This window comes from Rhinopithecus roxellana, chromosome 16 (genome assembly GCF_007565055.1).
Source record: "Rhinopithecus roxellana isolate Shanxi Qingling chromosome 16, ASM756505v1, whole genome shotgun sequence".
Lineage (NCBI taxonomy): Eukaryota > Metazoa > Chordata > Mammalia > Primates > Cercopithecidae > Rhinopithecus > Rhinopithecus roxellana.
Genome location: NC_044564.1, coordinates 85,314,518 through 85,335,915, shown reverse-complemented (window position 1 = coordinate 85,335,915; position 21,398 = coordinate 85,314,518). Strand labels below are relative to the sequence as shown.

Sequence of the window (21,398 nt, the reverse complement as noted above, 5' to 3'; positions counted from 1 at the left end):
AGAGATCGACCCAGCTAACAATGACTTCTAGATCTGAGAGTGTGGGGAATATAGGGAGGGATAAGTGTTATGGGAATATTACAGTTTCTCCGAAGGAGTTTTCTCCCTATATTCTCAATTGCTCACCATGTTTATTTCATTTGCAGAACAAGTGTTTGGGAGTCCTTTCTATATTTTTACTTCCCAGACACCTGATTTTCTTAGTTTTAAGTATTTAAAAATGTCATCTTACTTTCAGGGAACTGAAGTTGTAAGTTCAGGTAGACATATTAGCATTTGCAAGTGCTCACTTTAAAAAAAATTGTTTCTTATTGTTTGTTTTAACTTAAAATCAGTTGATTTTCTTGTTTATAAAATGATTAACTTTTAAAGTGGTTATTACAATTTAAATTGTATTCAGCTATTTGTCATATTAATATTTAGAGAGGCAAATTTAGTTACCAGACGTGGCATTTGTAAGAATATAAGGTGCTACGTTTTCTATTACATGAACAGTTAAGGATTTCCTTGACTTATATATGAAGATATTTTAGCTCACATTTTATAAATGCATGGAGTGGGACTGAAAGCCATACTTACCTGAAATGTTTTAAAAATTAAAATCTGCTTTTGAAAAAAGAAATACAGTTTGAAAGTGGAAGACTCTCAGCCTATTTAATGCAAAGTTTTTATAGTGGTGGGGTTTTAATATTCCTCCACTCAGTAGTTCATTGCCTGATTTTCTTTTTAACCTTTCACATAAACTTTGTTCAGTAATTCTTTAAAATGGATGCAGATTATTTAAAGATCAAATCTGTACTGGCAAAGTAGGCTTTGTTGTTGATGTTTTATTTTTCTAAGCCCGTTTTAGTTACAATTTTTCTCATCTACAACATTCTAATGTACATTTAAAATTAGAATGAAGAGTTTAACATGCAGAACTTGTGAATGGAGTATTACAGTTTTCTAGGGAAAACGGCCCTGATCAGTTCCCTTCCTGAGGTGGGTCCCTATCCTGTGGTTTGGGGCCACATCTTTCTGGTTTCATTGTGACGTGCACTCTCGGAATGCCTACCTCTCACTTATTCTCAGTAAATCACATTCCTCATAATCCTTGTTGGAAGTTTTGATTTTGTCGTTGGGGTCGATTCTGGCGACTTTCATCTCCTGAGATTGCTGCAGGATTGGAAATGAGACGGATTTCTTGTTTGCCATGCAAATGTTCTGGTTGTTTAGGATGAAGACACCAGTAATTAACCATGAAAGCCATCCTTGCACACAGAAAACTTATCTCTGGCATTTTGTTTTTTCTGATTTTAGTGTGAACAATTAGCAGCCTCCACCAGTGCTGATTACGAATTGTATAGAGTGTTTATTCTTACAGAAAGCGGCCCTGGGTGGTTTGTTGCTCTTTTATTCACATGATCTATAAGCTATAAGAAAACAGTCTTCTCACACCTCAGCATGTTGCCGATTTCCACCAGGTGGTCCAGGAACATTTGTTCTGCAGGAGGGACCAAACTTGAAAGTTTATGTATTTATTGGTAAGAAATTTTTTTTTTTTTTAATTGAAGCCGGCCAGGTCTGGTGTTTTTCCACGTAATACTAATACCCTTGTGAAATGGCATGTATGCTACAGTTTTAAACTTTTTTTCTTAAATACCATATACAAAGAGAGAAAATCCTCACATTGTGTAAATGAGAGGAGAAATTGCTACAGCTGTGACTGCCTTTGTTCTCAAAGCCATTTGAATTGCCGGCTGTGTTGGGGCTGGTTTGTACCTTGTTGAAGTGCTGAGATGAGAACTTCTCATGAGAGTAATTGCCGGGTGGGAGCGGCCCATCCGGGGCGGGGCGGGGCGGGGCGGGGCCTGGGGCGCAGGGGCGGGGCGAGGTGCGGGCAGCCGAGATACTCGCGGGCGCGGGGCCTGGCCTGCAGACTGACCGCGCGGGGACCGAGCGCGGCCCAGCCCGCCGGCCGGGACCAGAGGGACCAGAGGGACCAGAGCAGCGCGGGCTCCCCGCCCTCGGCCTCGCGCCGCAGGGGCGCGCGGGGACCGCGGACTGGTCCTCGCGCGGCCCCCACGCCTGCCCTCGGCTCCTAGCCCGTGCTGCCGCCGCCAGGTGACGCGGAGGGTGGGAGCGGGGCTGCTGTGTCCCTCGGGCGCGCTGTGGGAGGTTGCTGAGTGGCTGCTGCTGCTTGTGCTTTCTTCCAAGCTGGCGGGGAACCTTTTAAATTCAGAGTGCATTCGAGGGCATAGGCGTCGGAGTTGTGAGTTCGCGCGTGTGTTATTTACCAGGCTTTCAAATCAAAACGGCCAGGCACACGCACGTTCTGGGGCGCTCAGGAACGTTCACACGAAGCAGAAATCCAGCAGGGAGCTAGTGACATACCTTGCAGGTCAGGCTTGGGATTTCTGCAGCCACGCGCGTCAGCCCGACTCTCGGGCCCTCCTGCCTTCCTGTTGCCCAGGCCGGCTCCGCGCTCTCCCAGACGGGGCCTCGCCTGCGCCGCCGCCGGTGGAGCCTGCTGTAGACTCCGGCTCTAGGGGACAGGGCTGGGCTGCCCAGAGAGGGGCAGCTTGTGAGGTTTCAGACATTTCTCTGTCAGAGTTAGCTCTTCCTTGTGAAATTCCTAGATGAGGATCTGTACCGTGAAATCAGAAGAAAAGTGGTTCTTAGAACATTTAGAGTTTGTTTATCCACTTCACTTTTTGAGGATCTGTGCTCACTGGTTTTTCAAGCCGGTTTGTTTTAAAGGAGTCAAGCTTCACTTTGGAGTATAAGGTGGAGGTTATAGTTGCTGCGTTGGAACTCTGATATGTTAAAGGAAAATTCTGTAAAAATGCGGGATGCAAGCAGTAGCCACAGGAGCATTTTAAAAGTTTTGCTTCTTTTTCAGCTTAATGTATATAAGAAAAACAATTAAAAGCCTATGTTTCATTTTAGCCTCTTTTTTAAAGATAAATTCTTAATTTCTGCAGATAAATAGGAATACTGAGGGGAGGGAGAGAAAGTATGGTTTTCTATAGACTGTTTTCCGTTAAAATTTAAATAATCAGAAAGCTTAGAAATGTTATTCCTGTAACTTCTGGAAGTTATAGAAAATGTTACATTTTAACATCAAAGTAAAATTCCAATAAAATACTTTTTCTTGTAGAAGCACATTTTACATATGTAAAGGAAGATACAGAAATACTAGAAGTGTTGAAACTTAACCATTTTTGCGAAATTTGTCTGAAAAAAATTTCCTACAGTGTTGCATACATTTGAGAATTTAGATTATTGCTAGAAAGCACATCTTAGGTTTTAATCATGTTCATACCAACGCCTATGAAAAGACCTACCAGGATTTTACATCCATAGTTAACCACCACTTGTAAGTATCTATTTTGCATTTTTGAAGACTCGTTGATTGACTTTCAAGTACTTGAAATTATGTAAGAGAATACTTTCTTGGCAGCAAAGTCTCATTTCAGATCCCCTGCTCCTCTAACAACTTCAGGCTACTCCAGGCTCTGGGTCCAGGCTGGAACTCACAGTAGACCTAAGATTATGTCTAAACTCATAGCAGTAAGGTGACGTTTTGACATAGAAGAACACTTTTATAACACTGTTTCTGTCTGTTTCCTTGAAAATAGTTTCTGTCGTGATAGGCAGTACCTTAGTTTATGAATTATTCAGCTATTTGTGCAAATGTGTAACTTCAGGGCAGACAGATTCGATGTTCGCATCACCCTCTCACAGAATACACATCGGCAAGGCAGCCTTTTCTGTCCTATGGAATGTAGGAAAGTTAAACATGTCTGGAAAATCTGAGACTTCTGCCCTTGTTCTCCTGAAATTAAATTCATTTTATCTTCAATAGCGTGAATTTCCCTACATGTCCAAGAGGCTGTTAAGGAATTAATCCTTTGCTCTATTCCTCATAACACTTTTCACAGTTAATCTAGTGTGTAAACTGTCTGGACGAGAATCCAAAACTGTGCAGAATTTGGAGGAAATGTGACTCCTATGCCTTGTAGACATTAAATCATTCTGTGAAATAAAACTGAAACTTTGGATAGGAGATTGTACAGTACTCGCAACACATTTTTATTAAATGAAAACAAGTTCCATTATTTTTCCAGCAATCCTTCATGTAGTTGGACTCACCATGCTCCCTATCTCCCCCCTGCTCCTTAGTTGTGATTGGCTGTCCCTACAAATGGACAGGTTGCTTTGTCAACTTGATGGCAGAAACCACCTGACAAATTGTAGACATGCAGCTGAAATTTATGCTTAGTTTGGATTTGATAGAAAATAAAGAATATTAGAAAATAAAATGTGACCAAAAAGATATTTATGTTGTCTTGACTGTGTGTCTACGCACAAGAAAGGACGGGAACTGAGAGTAATGGAATGTTAGTGTTTCCCACTCCAGAATCAATACCCGAGAGTGAAATTAATTGATAAATTATGTTTCCTGCTTCAGGATTTGCTAAGAGTGTGTGTGTGTGTCCGTACTTGAATCACTTGTCTAACCTGAGGATCGGAGTGGTTGACTTGGTTTCTCTGTCCTTTTGTTGCTGTTCTTTTTCTCACTTAGCAACTGTTATGTCATTATCTCTAAAATGTTTTCGTGGCTTACTTTTTTTTTTTTTTTTTTTTGAGACGGAGTCTCGCTCTGTTGCCCATGCGGAAGTGCAATGGGGTGATCTCCACTTACTGCAAACTCCGCCTCCCAGGTTCAAGCGGTTCTCCTGCCGCAGCCTCCCAAGTAGCTGGGACTACAGGCACACGCCACCACACCCAGCTAATTTTTGTATTTTTAGTAGAGATGAGGTTTCACCGTGTTGACCAGGATGGTCTTGATCTCTTGACCTTATGATCCATGTGCCTCGGCCTCCCAAAGTGTTGGGATTACAGGCTTGGGCCACTGTGCCCAGCCATATTTTTTTTTAACTGTGAGTTTTGATTTTAAAAAACCCTTAATCCTTAATAGTAAATTTTAACAAGGAGACTATGGAAGGCAAAGGGAGAGATCTCTCTGAGACATACAGTTGAGTTTTTGCACAATAAAGCAAACTAGACTGTTAATAACTCCTCATACAACCCGTCTGTTTGCTCTCTAAAAACACTGCAGAGCTATCATTTCATTAATTACAGTTTGTTACATTTAAAGAGGCATTTCAGTCATTTTACCATTAGCTTTTTAAAGATGAAGAATCATCAACCAGATCTGTACTGTAAAGGATGTTTATGAAACTTTAAGTTGATGAATTTATATTTTTTAGATATGTTCTTGTTGAGGAATGAGAATCACTCCTGGTCTGAATTTTCGTGTGTTGCTGTATAAATTTGCTTTTAATAAATTACTTTAAATCACCAGATTGTTCATTGGCAGCTCTCCTTGCAGGCGACATTGTTACCTCATTATTTCTTCTTACTATATTGGGCATCAAGTCCTTTATTTCAATGTGATGAGCATTTGACTATCAAGGATGTGGGTAGATAGCACATGAAATGAGCAAAATCTGGTTCCAATATTTAAGACACACCTTAAAAATGTACATTCTTTTTATAGAAGTTAAAATATAGTTTTCTTTGAATTCAGTGATTCCTGTTTAAACTCAAAGGAGAGGATCCTATTTTCTGTACATGAAATTCTGAAGATAGGTATTTTCTGTGAGAGCTGAGTTTTTCCCCCCTATTTGCTAATCCCTTCTAATTTAGAGGAAAAACTGTATTATCACACTGAATGGTAGGATGATTGCCTGTTTGTCCATATGAACACAGTAATTTTGTGCATTGTATAGATTACTGTTCACCAGGAATACAGGGCCGTATAAAAAGCATTTAACCAAGGAAGAATCATGTCGATATAATTATTAACTAAAATCACTAAATTTGTAATAAATAATCCTACACCATCTGATTTTGATTTTTGACATACTGGAGTAATGTAGGAAGTTATAGAAAGGAGGAAATTCTGGGTTTGGATGAAATTACTGATTTTTTCCCTTGGGAAAAAAATCTGAAGGTATTTTATAATTTATTAGTATTCTAAGTGACAGCGTAAAAACCTGAGCATGTGACTGATGCTGTGCTTCCTATGTATCTATTTACAGAATATTTGGAAATTTTAAAATTCTTCCACTTTTTGATTGCTGCTTGCACAGAACCAATGTTAAAATGTTATGACTAAGACTGGAGAGACAATGATAGGTTTCTCGGTGCACACTTAGTGCTAGAAGGTCCATAACTACCGGACCAGCTTTAGAGAAATGCCTGGTTTCTGGTTGCCTGGTTCAGCACTTGGTTACAGCACATGCTCCAATCACTTTCAGTGTTCTTAGGTTTAGTTGTGGTAATGAATTTCTTCATAAGGTAGAGCTCTCTTTTAAGTGAATTATTAGGAAATACTTGTAGCATGATTTCAGAAAAATATTTCAGCTTGAGCTGGAAGCAGAAAAATGGACAGAGGAGAGGGCAGAGAGTTCAGGTAGGTTACTCAGAGAAACAGTTGACACAAAGCATTCCTTATTTTCTTATTATGTGTCTTTAGAATGTAATTTACACAAATTCAACCATAGTCTACATTTTATTCTGAACCTTTTTTTTTTTTTTTTGAGACAGAGTCTCGCTCTGTCACCCAGGCTGGAGTGCAGTGGCCAGATCTCAGCTCACTGCAAGCTCCGCCTCCCGGGTTCACGCCATTCTCCTGCCTCAGCCTCCCGAGTAGCTGGGACTACAGGCGCTGCCACCTCGCCCGGCTAGTTTTTTGTATTTTTAGTAGAGACGGGGTTTCGCCGTGTTAGCCAGGATGGTCTTGATCTGACCTTGTGATCCGCCCGTCTCGGTCTCCCAAAGTGATGGGATTACAGGCTTGAGCCACCGCGCCCGGCCAATTCTGAACCTTTTTTCTAAAAACATTTCTTGCCATCTTCCCATATTACAAAAATAATTCCATCTCATTCTTTTTAATAGCTACGTAGTATTCCATTTCATGGCTACATACCATGTAGGATGTTTTGATTCATAGACTCAGCCAACCGTTTTTTTTACAGTAAAGGTATATTCATATGCTGGGCTAACTGGAGTTAGCAAGTGTCACTGTTTGTAAATTAGGAACTCAGAATTATAAAATGTATACTCTCCTTCAAGATAAATACATCAAGTATTAAGTACACCGTTATTAATTTAGGTAAGAGCATTAATTCTTTTTGTTGTTGTTGTTGTTGGATACAGAGTCTTGCTCTGTTGCCCAGACTGAAGTCTACTGGATTAATCGTAGCTCACCACAGCCTCCAACTGCTGGGCTCAGATGATCCTCCCTCCTCAGCCTCCCAAATAGCTGTGATTACAGACGCATACCACCACACCTAATTTTGGGGGTGGGTAGGGGGCGAAATCTCACTGTGTTGCTCAGGCTGGTCTGAAACTCCTGGGCTCAAGCCATTCTCCTGTCTAGGCCTTCCAGAGTGCTGGGATTACTGGCATGAGCTACCACTTGTGGCAAAAGCATAAATTCTAAGGAAACAAAAAGAAGGAATTTTTATGAAAATGTGAATGCAAGAAGAGTTAGAAATATACTTTAAAGTATTCCAATTTCTTTAGGAATATTAAACAAGCCGTATATTAAACATGCCATTGTTGTCGTGGCAGGGTGAATAGACGGAATCACTTAGGAGTTTACAGTTTCTGTTTCGTGAGTGATGATTTTCTTGAGAAGCATGAAATTCAGATCAGGAATGTTTTCCCTTTGGCCCCTTGTAATTGGTCTGGCAGGATCTGGGGTCAGAGAGGTAGACACAAGGATCCCACGCATCTCTTGTGAAATACTTGGACATTTTCAGTTTGAGTGTTTATGATGCTTCCAACATATATAATAACATAAAATATTAAGGTACACATGGTTGTACGAGATCCAGTTGACCAGAGGAGTGCATATCTTGTCATTTAAATAATATGTTTTGTGTTAGATTGCGTATAGTATATGCTTTTAGCAAGAGTTAGGGGAATGATAGCACGGCAACATTTGACCCTTACAATCTGGAAACATGAGAATTATGCCAATAAATTATTTCAGATAGTATTTGCTAATGATGATATGTATCTGTTTTAGGTTCTGTGGTGCCACTTTTAGAAACTTCACAAGCAAACCATGGCTCAAAATTTGCAGTAATCTTCTTGAACTGTAACTATTAGAATTTCCCAAAAATCTAATGAATATGGTTTTCTCTGTATAAAATGAGCTGTATGAATATTTGCTGCTACATGAATTTTCTTTCCAAAATTTGTTTATAGATATACTCCCTAACGATGTTTGGTAATCAGAAATAACTGATTCTGCTGGACAAATATGCACCAATTGATTGATTTTCTTTATTTTGAAGAAAATTTTTTTTCTCTTAATTATTTGGTGACTTCCTTTGCTGGCAAATCCAATTTTATGCCACACAAATAATGTGAACAGTAGATACTTCTATTTGTAAGTTTTGGCAGTTCTTTAAAATATGTTAAGTTTTTGCTTCAACATATAGAGGTTTTTCTTTTCTGAATTGTGTTTTCAGCAGCAGTTCAAACCAGTTGTATGTTTCCATTATACAAATTACTAATTTAGAATAAATACATTTCAGTTCTGTCATGATATCCTAGTAGGCAGGCTCTTGGGCAGACACCCTGGTATGTGTACATATTACTAAATTGTCTACTTTTGTTTCTTAGAAATGTTTATCATTTAAAAAGTAACAGATGGAAGAAGACCATTTATTGAAGACTGTGGCCTGGCTAGTGTGTGGGCAGTAAAGGCTGACTGCACCTGGGTTCTGTGGCTCTGAACATTTTCTGTTTCTTTTTGGGTTATGAGGAGGGAGAACTCTTGGTTTTGTTTTGAGGAACTTCATTGATTATATCTTAATTTTGCCTTATTGTCGAAACGCACCACGTGAAAATTTATGCAGCGTAGAGATTTTCTCTGTGTTTTATTTGGTTCAGAGCCGAGTCTGGAAGGTGACTTAGTTTATAAGTTCTGTCTCGTGTCCTGTAGCCAAGCTTTCCGCCTCCTTTAATGAGGGCACCGTGAGTGGATGCTGTTTCCTCCTATACCTGTGGACTGGAGGGGCAACCTGAGGGTCTGCTAAGGTGGTGGGTGTGTTTTCTGGGAAGAGTGAAAGGGGATTTGTCTGACTTTGGGGGAACTCTATAAAAATGAAAGATATTTTATGTCAGTGGGATCACCTTTTTAATCCAGGGGGCAAAAGAAAACTGGTTTCTATTGTGCTTCTGCCCGAAGGCCTTCTGCATGTGACTTTCAAAGGACCCTGCTTGTGTTGAATTTCAGCCAGCAAGTCTCCAGCATACAGAATTTGAGATTTCCCCCTCCCCACCGTTTCTTCTGTTTTTGTTCCATGTAAACAGTTCCCTGCATAGTAACATAGACAAATATAGCAGAGAATGCTTTTCTGGAAGAAGAATGCTCCCTAAGCATTTTTTAACCATTTTTGGGAAGAATTGATCTTTCTGTGTGTTTCAGACAGACTGGAGAGGGGGAGGCCATGGCTGTAAATTGAAGTGACATCATATGTATTGCCCCCATTGATCCGCTTTTAGTCTCCAGCCAGGATAAAAGGAAATGGCATCAGGGAGGAAGCATGCTTCATTTAGGCACAGATCCCAGAGTGATAATGGGGTAATAATAGAACTCACGCCACTGTCAGCCCGTGGCTGCCTTAGTCCCAGGCTTATTCTCTGTCTGGGGAGTTGCGCAGTGACTTTCTTGGTGTGAGGCAGCGGCACACCAGCTGGGCCGCGCCGGGAGGTGCTCTCCTCTGCTGTCGGAGGGCTGCAGGCGGTGGGGCTTGGAGGTTCCATTCGCTGGTCTCTTGTCACAGGCCCTGCCTCTGCAAGGTCAGCCGTGAGACATGTCCGATGCAGGAGGTGAGCTGACCTGTTCTGATCATGCTGATGGAAGACGTGGTGGCGGGACCTCAGTTGCGTGGGTGGTCTTCTGGGAGCGCAGAGTGAGTGATGCCCCCATGACAGCAGTAAGAGGCTTTTGGGAGAGTCAGGGTTTTTTTTTTTTTTGTTGAGCTGCCTCTAGTTTAGGAGGGTGGGTTTGGAAAATTCATGTTTTCTTTCCAAGAGCATGCATGAAAACTCTCCCAAACCATTGTAAGTCGTACAGCCTGCGTCGACTCTGAAGTTGGGAAAAACATGCGGTGGACTTTTTTCTTTGTACAGTTCTTAGTATTTAGCAACTATTGAAATCTTCCATGTTTAGAGTAGAACACAGACTTCTAAAATCCTTAACAAGCAGCGTTTGTACTTGACTGACCTCGTGTAGCATTTTATTTCTTGTATTCATTTCAGTAAGTTTTATAGTTCTGTGAAGTTCTCTTGCAAATACCCACACCACTTTGGCACCTTGTAGTCCTATTTTGTGTAAATTTCCGAGGCAGATGCATTTTAAAAATATTGAGCTGGTCTCCATATGGAAAAAATAACCCCATCATGAATTTCTTGTTTATGCAAAGGAAAGGACTTTTGCATTCCTGTCACTGTTGAACTGTGGGTGTGAGCACTGTTAGGCCCCTAGAAATAAAGGCAAGTTGTTTTTATAATGTTTGAAGAAGGAGCTACTTTCTTAGGTGGTGATGCTCGGAGGTGAGGTCCTTTATTTTTCACGATCACTCTGTGGTACGACCAAAGCCTTATTTCTCTCCTGCCAGTGCTGCTGTGTTACACACAGCTGGCCTTTCAGTCTAAAATTTAGTTAATCTTAAAATGAGTAAATAAACGCAGTTGGCCTAGAAGTCATGTGAAGTTTGCTCTGATTTCCACGTGGGTGGAAGTGGAGTGGTCCACATAGCATGTCCCACTCCCCCGTGCCTGCCCTGGGCTCCTCGCACCACCCCACGCGGTGCTGCCTGCCTTGAGCACGTCTGCTGATACGTGGTCTCTTTCGGTTGCTTTACAAACATTTTGGTTGATTACATTACCACTACCTTTTCATTTGTAGGGTGGCTTTACGGGGAGCAAATGTTTATTTTACAAAGAGAAATGTATTGAAGCTATTTAACTACATTTTTGCTTCAATATCCTCTTTTTAAGGTCTATTATCTCATCCTTTAAAAATGTTGTAATGTGTATTTTGCAAATAAAAGATGCTTTATCAGTTTTATTATCTGTGTCCCAAAATAGCATTTGTTCACTGATTTTTTTTTTTCCCCACTTTTTTCAGAAACTACATTCCCCGCTACGAGTTAGAATAGTTACAACTAAAAGCCGGATGGCTCCAGGTTGTTTACTAAGTGAGAGTCATTTCACATCTATTCAGAAGAATGGGACTCAGAGAAACCTGGGAGCACGAAGCTGCTGTGGTCAGGGCCTTGTTTTAAGGGGAGCAGATGCTTGAGGGGAGTGTCCACCCTTGCTCCTCACCTCTCTCAAATTAGAGTCAGGGTGCTCCCTCCCTTCCGTCTCATGGTCTTAAGTCCGGGAGCATAGCTTTAAAGGTTTTCATTGTGTAAAAGTTGGAGAGGACAAAAGCTTCCATTGATCCTTTTGGTTCTGTTTCTGTGTAGAGATGCGTGAGCTTTCAGCTTAAAAGAAAGCTCAGATATACAAGTATGAATGCAGGTATTTTTATAGGTTCATGTATTGGTAATTGTTGGATTTTAAACTGGAGCTGTATCTGTTGGTTAAACCTAGTTGGGGTAAGTTGAGGACCAAGCTAGTTGTCTTAGTCAGAGTTTCTTTGCTCAGTGTGTCTCTTTAGTTTAACCCAAATCCCAAATGAGAGTTCTGACAGGAGGCTTTTTTGTAAGCACAAGTGTATCACATGGGGATATGCTTTTCTTTCTACTCTCCCCCTCCCTGTAATTCTGCAGTTTGGCAGGACTGGTTCCTTCTGTATTTAGTTAGCAAATGAGGCCCCTCTTCTGGCAAAGGGTGTTCTGCTGGTCGAGGTGCTGGTGGTGCCGAGAATCGCTTCTCTGTGAGGCTGAGCCCGTTCCCCGCCTGCCTTTGTCTGGAGGGGTCTCGATGCCAGGCTCCTGTTGTCCTCGGACTGTCTGTCTTGAGAAACGCTGCTTACCAGTTTTGAGTGTCTGTGGACTAGAGCAGGTCTCCATCCTGTGGTGGCCTGGCCTGGGTACCCCTGGTGGAGCTGCTGTTTGACAGCAGCACAACAAAGGGTAGTAGTGAGATGAAGCGGGGAGAGCCCACGACTGGGGTGAAAAGGAAGGCACTGGGAAGAGGGCTCAAGGGCTGGAGGGCATTCAGTCAGCAGCCCCAGGAGACAGGTTAGGGGTGCTTGAGGCCATGGGTTGAAGGCTCAGCCTCCTGCAGAAAAGCACCTCTCTTGGAACATCATAGGAGGCTGAGGGATGAGATGAACAGCAAGGAGGAGGAGGAGGGCAGAGGGAGAAAGGAACCAGTCTCACTGGGCTGCCTGGGCAGAAGTGCTAGATACCACACGCACGCGGCAGTGTTCACGGTGTGAATGGTGAGGGGGCTTGCCAGAGGCTGGGGCCTGGGTTTGGCCTCTTCTGTAAAACAGATTTCCTTTTAATATCGTATGGTAGATGGGTGATTTTGTTACAAGTAGTTATGTAGTAATTTGATATCTTTAAAACATGCTGCAATTACTTGACTTCTTATGAAAAGAAATGGAGCGTTAGTAATTCCTTGGGTTGGAGTCAATGCTGGTTGTACTGCAGTTTTGCTGAAGGCGCCCTGTTTCTCCTGAGAGAACAGCCACAGCATGCCTTTCAGATGAAGCGATGTTATGAAGTACAGAATATACCCAAGAACCAAGTGATTGCATCGGTGCCTGTCTCCCTTCTTTCTGCCTCTGTCTGTAGGCAAGTGGGGCTTTCTTAGAACTTAGAAGGGTGAGGTGAGAAAACAGGTAACTTGTGGAATGGTGCAGTGGGTGTGGTGTTTGCAGTACTTGCTGTCTACCTGTTGCCCCCTGCATACCTTTTGGAAAAATGTAAGTGTGTGTGTGAATGAGTGAGGGGGTAAGGGATAGGGAGGGTCAGGCAGAGTGCACACTTGGGGGCAGAAAGATGAGGAGCAGGAAGGGAAACCAGTACTTTTAAAAAATTGTTTTAGAGCATCAGAAAGTGGCAGTTAAAATCCAGGTGTTCTTATGAATGTACTATTGATGTGATACCAGCTTCCAGACCTGTAATTTGGATTGACGGGAATGATCTGCACATACACAGGGATGGAGAGAAGCTCGACAGAGAGAGCCATGGAATTCATAGGGTAAATTTTAAAATCTTGATTTTAGAATAAATATGTTTCACTTCCTACAAGGCATATCTCAAATTGATTATTCCTCCAGTGCACCACAGGGCCCATCTCACAGGGCCACCAGTCCTGGCCCTGCTGCCCCATAGCGAGTAACACGGATGAAGTCTTACGCATGCTTCTCTTCATTTCTTGTATTTCACATACATTGTGTTTTATTTTTGTACCATGTAAAGACTACCTCCTCTTTTTGCCTTCAACTTGTAACATCACTTTTGACCATTCCTGTATGAGAACTCAGGAATATGGGTGACCTGGTGTGTCTGTGTATACAGCGGCACATATAGTTGCATGCGGCCTTTTTAGCTTTTTAATGGATCATAAGTTTATGATTTTTGTAATGGAGGGAAGACAGTTCTTTCAATATGTACTCTTTATTTCTCAGTGTGCAGCAGGTGTATTTACAGAGCTTATGTGGTGAAAAGGGGAATGAATGCCCCATCTTGTTTCTGTGAAATTTCCAGGTGTTTGCCTATAATTGGATGGCTCCTTGAATCTTTGTCTAGGCTAAATTACATTTTCTGGTATATGCGTGCTGTAAAGGAAGAGATCCAGTAAACCACGATAATGTTTTTTTAAGATAAGCACAGTTTTGATCTGCTCTAAGTGTAAAACTGAAATGATTAGTCATGGAAAACGGGGCCTAATCAGACCCCGGAATGCAGTGTCTTTGGGAATACAGACAATATACACCCTGAGGAATCACAAAAGTCAGCTTCACAGCCTTCCCACGTTGCCGACATACGCTGAAAGCACCCAGGTTACCCTGGGTATGCGGTCTTCAGTCTGAACATTTCGGTTTACTTTCTCATCAGCTGAATAGCATTTTCATAGGCTGTTTGGTTTTGTCTTTAGCTTCTTCCAGACCAGCTGGTCTTGCTTCTGGAGCATCTGTTGGAGCAGAAGACCCTGAGCCCCCGAACTCTGCAAAGCCTCCAGAGGACATACCACCTCCAGGATCAGGATGCAGAGGTAACCAGGAACACCCTCGGAGTTTAACCAGCAGATCCCACTGTTGGTGAAGAATGGTGATCCCATTGCAGCCCCAAACTATTGAAACCACCTTTCTATTAGCAAAATCCCATGTGTCTGCTGTGTGAGTGAAGAACTAAGTGCGTTAATCTGATTGTACTTACGCTTCTAACCAGAGTATTTTGAGGTCTTCAAGTGTTTCCCTCTTCTTAAATCATAAAGATGGACATAAGTCTCCTAAAGGAATGAGTGGAATGCTTTTGAGTTGTAAACCTGGGTGGGTCATTGTGTGACTGACGGTGGTGCCGTTCTGTTGCCCATGAAGGAGACTTGGCTCTGATGTGTCAGAGCTTCTTGGTTGTGTTCAGTCAGGGCAGGAAAGGAGCCATGTGTAAAGGAAACGAAAACTAAATCTAGCAGCTGTAGTTGGAAAAGTCAACTGGATGCTTGCGAGAAAGCAATGTGATCTAGTCCTTAATATCTTCTGCCTTATTGTGAGGAATGCAGTGTGAATCCTAAGACAAATTCCAGGGTTTTAAAAAAGTACGAAATAGTAAATAATGTATTCAGACATCTTAAGTAAAAACAAGAGCTTAAACAGAAAACCTCTTTTATGTAAGACTCCCAACATGCAGAAAGGTAAGTTTGGTTTTGAACATTTTAAAGCTGTGCAGTCTAGTGTAGCAGCCATTAGCCATGTGTGGCTGTTAAACACTTAAATGCAGCTATTTTGAGTTGAGATGTGCTGTGAGTATAAAATGCACAATGAATAGTGAAGACATTGAATGAAGAAAGACAAAATAGCTTAGTGTCTCCCGATTGATTATAGTGTTAGTGATATTTGGGATATATTAGGTTAAATATTACTGTAGTGAATTTTATAATCATTAAAATGGAGTAATTGAGAAAAGCCCCGTTCCTTATTAACCGAAAGGTAAGATGGCCATTGTTAGGCATTTTAAAACCCCATAAACTCAAGAGTGATGGAAAAACTCCAGAGGAGACGTGTAGCTTTTTACCCACCTGAGCATAGACCAGATTTGCAACTGTTGCTGTTTATTTCAGCTCTTACATTTTTGTTTATAGGAGTTTTCAAATGCCAGACTGTTATTTTTAATTAGTGCTTAAAAGACTTTGCTATATATAGGTCATTAGGCTGTGTTTTGATCAGGGTGGAATACCGCCGAACCGCCAGGGCCTGTGATGGGGATGGACAGACCAGAGGGGAGGATCAGAGCAGGCTCCGGGCACCTGTCACTTGATGTCCGGAAGCCAGGAGGTGGTCCCTTCCGTTTAGCATAAAACATGTCCTGTTCTTAACTTACAGCTCAACTTACTTGTTATGTATAACCTCTTAGAACCTTTGAGAAGTATAACAGGTTTTATTTAGTTGCTTGTTTTATACTGCGCAAACTATGTCCTGGTGCTAGACAAGGCAGTCTCTTCAGCTGGAGCCCTGGTGATGAGGTGCTGGGGTCTCATTACCTCTCTGCTCAGTTTATGTGACTAGGGTGGTCTGTGTTCATGTGATTCACAAATATTCCACTGTTCCACTCGGCATCAGGAATATAGAAATGACAGGCAAGGTTAGCTACCCTCAGGAAGCTTACATTCTTCTGAAAAGACAGTTCCTAAGTAAATGGACAAGACAGCTTGAGACGAGAGTGGTGAAGGAGAGAGACAGGACAAAGTCGGGCAAGGCTTCCCTAGATGGGGGTCCAGGCCACTCAGAGCGACCTGAAGGCAGGAAGGAGCTGACCACAGAGAGCGCAGGTGTGAACTCGGTGTGTGCCGGCACAGGGCCAGCAAGCCTTTTCCATAAACGACCAGGCAGTTAATATTTCAGACCGTACACTTTCTGTGGCAGCTCTTCAGCCTTGTGGCTGTAGCATGAAGCTGCCATAAGTAGTATAGCAGACGTGGCTGTGTGCCAGTAAAACTTGTACGGACCTGAAACTTAAATTTGATGTAATTAGCCCATCTCCAGATAATTGTTGTTTTTTTTTTCCCTGCCTTTCTTCTTTATTTATTTGGAGATAGTTCTCACTGTTTTGCTCAGCCTGGAATGCAGCAGTGTGATAATAGCTCACTGCAGCCTTGAACTCCTGGGCTCAGGCAATCCTCCTGCTTCAGCCACCCAAGTAACTGGGACTACAAGCATGTGTCACCACGTGTGCTAATTTAGAAAAAGAATTTTTTTTTTTTGGAGAGACAGGGTCTCACTATGTTGCCCAGGCTTTTCTCGTACTCCTGGCCTGGAACAGTCCTTTTGCCTCAGCCTCCCAGAGTGCTGGGATTATAGGTGTGAACCACCATGCCTGGCCCTTTTTCCTTTTTAAAATGATTTGGAAACATATACACCATTCCTGGCTGTAGTCCCCATCCGTGGTTTTCTGACCCCTGTGCCGGGCCTGCAGGGTTGAGGTCGGGGATGAGCAGGAGCCAAATCAAGTGGAGAGAGAGGGGGGTTAGACCCTGGTGTGTGTCTAAAAAAAGTGCCTATACCCAAACTCTGGAGGTCCTGGCATGTAGTTAATTATACTGACAGCTTATCTCATTGTGAAGTTTCCTTGAAATGTCACTCAGAACCAAAAAAGCAACAGGATTTTGGCCAACCAGGGTGTTTTCTAGAAACTTTATTAGTGAAGTGTGATTTATTATAATACTAATTAGCGGGAATTTCGTTGAATAATCATCTGCCTTTAAGTGACAGGACATTTCATGGGAGAAAGAATTGTTACTTGGTAGAAAAAGTCTCAGGGATGCCTGCTGAATTCTTGGTGCTTCTCCTTGACTAAACGAGTGAGGCGAGTCCCTTGCAGTTGCTCTCAGGGCTCTTATATACGGAATAAGTGGCAACCATTTGAGAGCGGGCCAGAGATTCTGGAGTGAGGCAGGCTGTGTACTGAGCACACTGTGGAGAGTGGCTGTGGGCGCTGGGGCCCGTGTTGAATTAGGTGGCTGGTGCAGAAACCCCTGCCCAGGCTGATGGGGCAGGTCTCTGGTACAGTGCAGGGGTGTTTCGGACCTGGTGGGGGCAGATTCTTCACCTGCTGTGCCCCCTGTATTTTCGAGCTATGCGGAAGGGCTTCCCTTGCTCTACCTGTGACCGAGGTGCGTATGTAAAGCTGCCTTTCCAGAAGGTAAGCTTGCTGCCTCCAGCTGCTGCTGCTCCTCATGGCAGAGTGCACGGAGGAGTTTTGTTGGCTGAGCAGCGTGTTCGGGATGTAGCGGCTGGAAGGGTCTCTGCTGTGAGAACCCTGTTCCATGGTTGCTTTAGCTCCTGGGCTGCCATCCCCGTCTGTCCCTCGCTGCCTGCATGTGGACGGGCCGGGACGGGCCCACCCACAGAGAGAAGGAAGAAAGGAGGGACGAGATTACTATTAACCATTCTGTGTGTGTTGCTTCTGTGTATGGGCTGTGTTCACAGAGCGCCTGATCTGTTGTTCTGATTTTCTGAGTGTAGCACTGAGTCTGCTGTGGCTACTTGCCAAGGGCTTTCACGTCGAGGGGTTGTGGGGCCAGGGTTCTGAATACCGTCTCGGGTTTTGCACACCCTGCCTGCCCTCCGTGTGCCTGCATCACGTGATGTGAAGCCCCAGGTGTATGCTCTTCAGAGAGGCAGTGTCCCTGTGTTCAGAGTGTGAAAGGAAAAGGGCTCAGGGACAGACAGAGTGAGAGCGTGGGTGGAGTAGGCAGACCACCCCAGGCCACCTCCTGCCTTGGCACCCTCTGCAGGGCGGGCACAGGCGGTGCTCCTTGGTGCTCCTTGGCCTGGAGAGTGAAGCTGACCTCAAAGTCAGCCATCTCGTATGTAGCAAGCCTCAGGCCTGTTAGTTTTTCGCTGGGCCACTGCAGCCAGCACGGAAAATGAGCCGAAGGGCAATCCAGTCCACAGAAGCACCTTGTCTCTCTGCAGTTTCTGAGTATATTTCTCATATGGCCATAAAAGTTTAAAAAATGTATTTGACAGCTAACTCTGGGAACAAAAGAGGTTATCTAAGATCCCTTTTTAAGTAACACATTTCCTGCCTGCCTTAGCGGGTCTCTTAAGCTGTAAAAACAGCTACCCATGGCAGTGAGGTGAAGATCCTGGACCTTGGCTCTCTGACCTCTTTCCCCAGGAGCTCCGTGACGGACCTTCAGGCAGCAGCATCTCTGCAGACCCCACCCAGCGCCTTCAGACTAGGGCTGCGCCTCAGGGGAGGGGCTTCCCCAGCATGGTTTTGCTGGTGGCCACGATTCCGAAAGGCCCGTGCTGCAGCCTGCTTTGCTTTGAGTTTGGTTGATATGCTGAGTGAGAACATGAGTTTTCTGGGAGAAGTCGTTAGTAGCACCCATTCTTCCCTTCCCTGTGTGGGGGAAATAGTGTCGATTGAAAGGAAGAGGACTCCTGGATTGGATTGGAGCAAGGAAGTGTGGGTGTCATGTGTTGTGACTGTCTTCCCCGGGGTGCCACCTCACTGGAGGTCTCCCTTCATGGTCTGGCCTCGTGCCTGGACCCACGTGCTCGTGTGCACAGGAGCGGCTCTTTCTGCTGACTGGCAGCAGCTAATTGACAAAAGGCAGTTTCAAAAAAAAAATCTCATTTAGTAAGGTGTCTGCATAGAGTGGAGTGGCTAGGAAAAGATTGTTAACATTCAGAGGCCACGCTGAGCCAGCGGTACTCTCCCGAAGTGCCAAAGAATGTAACCTTGGGAGGCTCTACCCTTTTGTGTAGAATTGCAGACTAAACTAGTGGGAGCAAGTGAATGTGAGGAACCAGATTGTAAGAACATACCTGTTTCAGCACTCCGGCTGCCTTCCAGGAGGGAAAGAACACAAGGTTGATTGGAAATGGAAAAAACGTCCAGCATCACAGGCCCGTCCCGTAGCAGGGGAGGTAGCTGAAGAGGCCCTGCAGACTCTGTCTGATGGCTCTGGGTCTCCTCTACCTCCTTTTTGTTTGTTTGTTTGAGATGGAGTCTCGCTCTGTCGCCCAGACTGGAGTGCAGTGGCACAATCTCGGCTCACTGCAACCTCCACCTCCCAGGTTGAAGCAATTCTGCCTCAGCCTCCCGAGTAGCTGGGATTACAGGTGCCCGCCACCGCACCCAGCTAAGTTTTTGTATTTTTAATAGAGACAGGGTTTCACCATCTTGGCCAGGCTAGTCTCGAACTCCTGACCTTGTGATCCACCTGCCTTGGCTTCCCAAAGTGCTGGGATTACAGGCGTGAGCCACCGCGCTTGGCCTCCTCTGCCTCTTTTGATGCACTGTACACAAGCTGGTATTTATCTTAATATGTTGTTACTAATACATTGTTACTCATTGTTTACTTGGGAAGAAAAAACCGTAGCATTTATTTGCAGTCCAGAGGTGAAAGTTGTGACTCCAGCAACACAATCGTATGACAGCTTTAATGCTCACTTCTGAATTTCATTTGGGCCAAAAGCGTCGTTCTGTGGTTCGAGCACTTAATGATTAATGGAGCTCTAGAGGGACTTACCAGAGGGCAAGGATTGAAGGTTTAACGGTTGTTACATCTCCAGATTCCAAAATGGATCCATCGCTGTGGTTTTGTACCTGCCCTGTCGGTGCTCACACTCTGTCCAGTAGAGATGACTTGGGTCTTCTGCTTGGAGATGAGAAGTGTTCTGGAGCATCTTTTCCCTTTTCCTCTCCTCCGCTTCTCCTGCTGGCTGCCCTTGGTGCAGGCGAATCCAGGGTCTCATCACTCAGCCAGCTGGCTCACCACATCGTCGTCCAGCATTGTCAGGAGGCACCGGTGGAACAGAGCCCTACAAGGCAGGGTTTCAGATTGAACATGAAAAGGGACACCATTGTGGAGTGTCGGAGTCGTGTGTGCAATTAGTGAAGTGCTTTTATGGGGTAAAATACAAGGAACCAGGTCCCCCGGGGGGTCCCGAGAGGGCAAGTTGACACCTCCACCTGGCAACCCACAGAAACTCAGCATTAGGCTGTTTCTCACAGTATCGTTACAGGTACAGGGGTCTGGCTTAATTGGCCCCTTGACACCATCAACCTTAGGTTGCAGATCAAGAGGCCAGATACCGATGAATCTGAACTTTAGCACATGGCCTGTGAACAGTGTGACTTCAGGTTTTTAGAAAGCTGAGACCATGCTTGTGAGGGTCTCCCTTTGACAGCATTATTTGACAGGCTGTCCCTTTGACAGAGCATTATTCTTTTTCTAGAGTTTAAAAGGTGGCTGGGTATAGATTGAGAAAAGGGATTAGGGTAATTGTCTTTAGTTGCTTTAGACCTATCTTTTTAAACCATCTACTTTTTATGATAGGAGAAAGAATAGAATTCTTACGTGACTCTGGTTTTGTGTATTTTTTCTTTGTCGTGTTTGGTTTATGAAACATTTAATCGATGCTTCAGAACTTCCCTTAAGAGTCAGAACGGTCTGTCTCTCGGTACATCTTTCTTAGGGTGTTCTCTCTGGTGTTCAGTTCAGTGCCTCTGGAACTTTCCTGTGGGAAGCCTGCAACAGCATCTCCCCTGTTACACTGTCATAAAGGGATTTTTTTTTTTTTAATCTGATCTAAAATCACAAAGAACTTTCTTTTTTAGATTAATAATTTCCTGTGTTATTCCTGAAGCTAGGGATTGTGTTTTGTTTACCGTGAATTTATAGCAAATGAAAGTAAAGAGAAAAGCGAGCCATGGACAGCATAATCTGGCTACTTTTTCTTAAATGGTTAGCTTAGCATTTATCTGTTAAAAGAGGGAGGGCATTTAATAGGCGGTTTTTAGCTGCAGGTTCAGCCAGACTTTGTTAGAAAAGTCAGTGGTTGCAGAGTGTCCCTGCTGTCTGGCACAGGGTTCAGCAGCAGGTCCACTGGTACAACGATCTCTGAGGATGGGAGGGCCTCTGCGTTTGCTCCATGGGACGCTCTCCAGTCTGTATAGATTTTCTCAGAAAGATGGAGATGGAGATTGACATATTTTCTGGGGTCTAAGTAGCAGTGCCCTGATACTCTTCTTCCTGTATGGCCAGGAAAACAGCAGCATCTCAATTCGTTTTGTGTCCAGAGGTTTCTCAAGTGGTATTAGTGCATTGGGCTTTAATTGGTGCTTCTGGGTTCTTTACAGTTCAGTCAGTAGTTTACATACGTTTGTATTAGATTTCTGTTCTGA

General features: G+C 43.7%; 1 protein-coding gene across 5 annotated transcripts in view; it reads left to right on the top strand.

The window, feature by feature from the left end:
• AOPEP (aminopeptidase O (putative)) overlaps nt 1–21,398 on the top strand; it is a 374,597-nt gene that overhangs the window by 333,431 nt on the left and 19,768 nt on the right. For all 5 annotated transcript variants that reach the window (XM_030919337.1, XM_030919338.1, XM_030919336.1 and 2 more), the window contains one exon: nt 14,137–14,253. In XM_030919337.1, the coding sequence (XP_030775197.1) occupies nt 14,137–14,253 (117 nt within the window). The remainder of the gene's footprint in view (nt 1–14,136; nt 14,254–21,398) is intronic.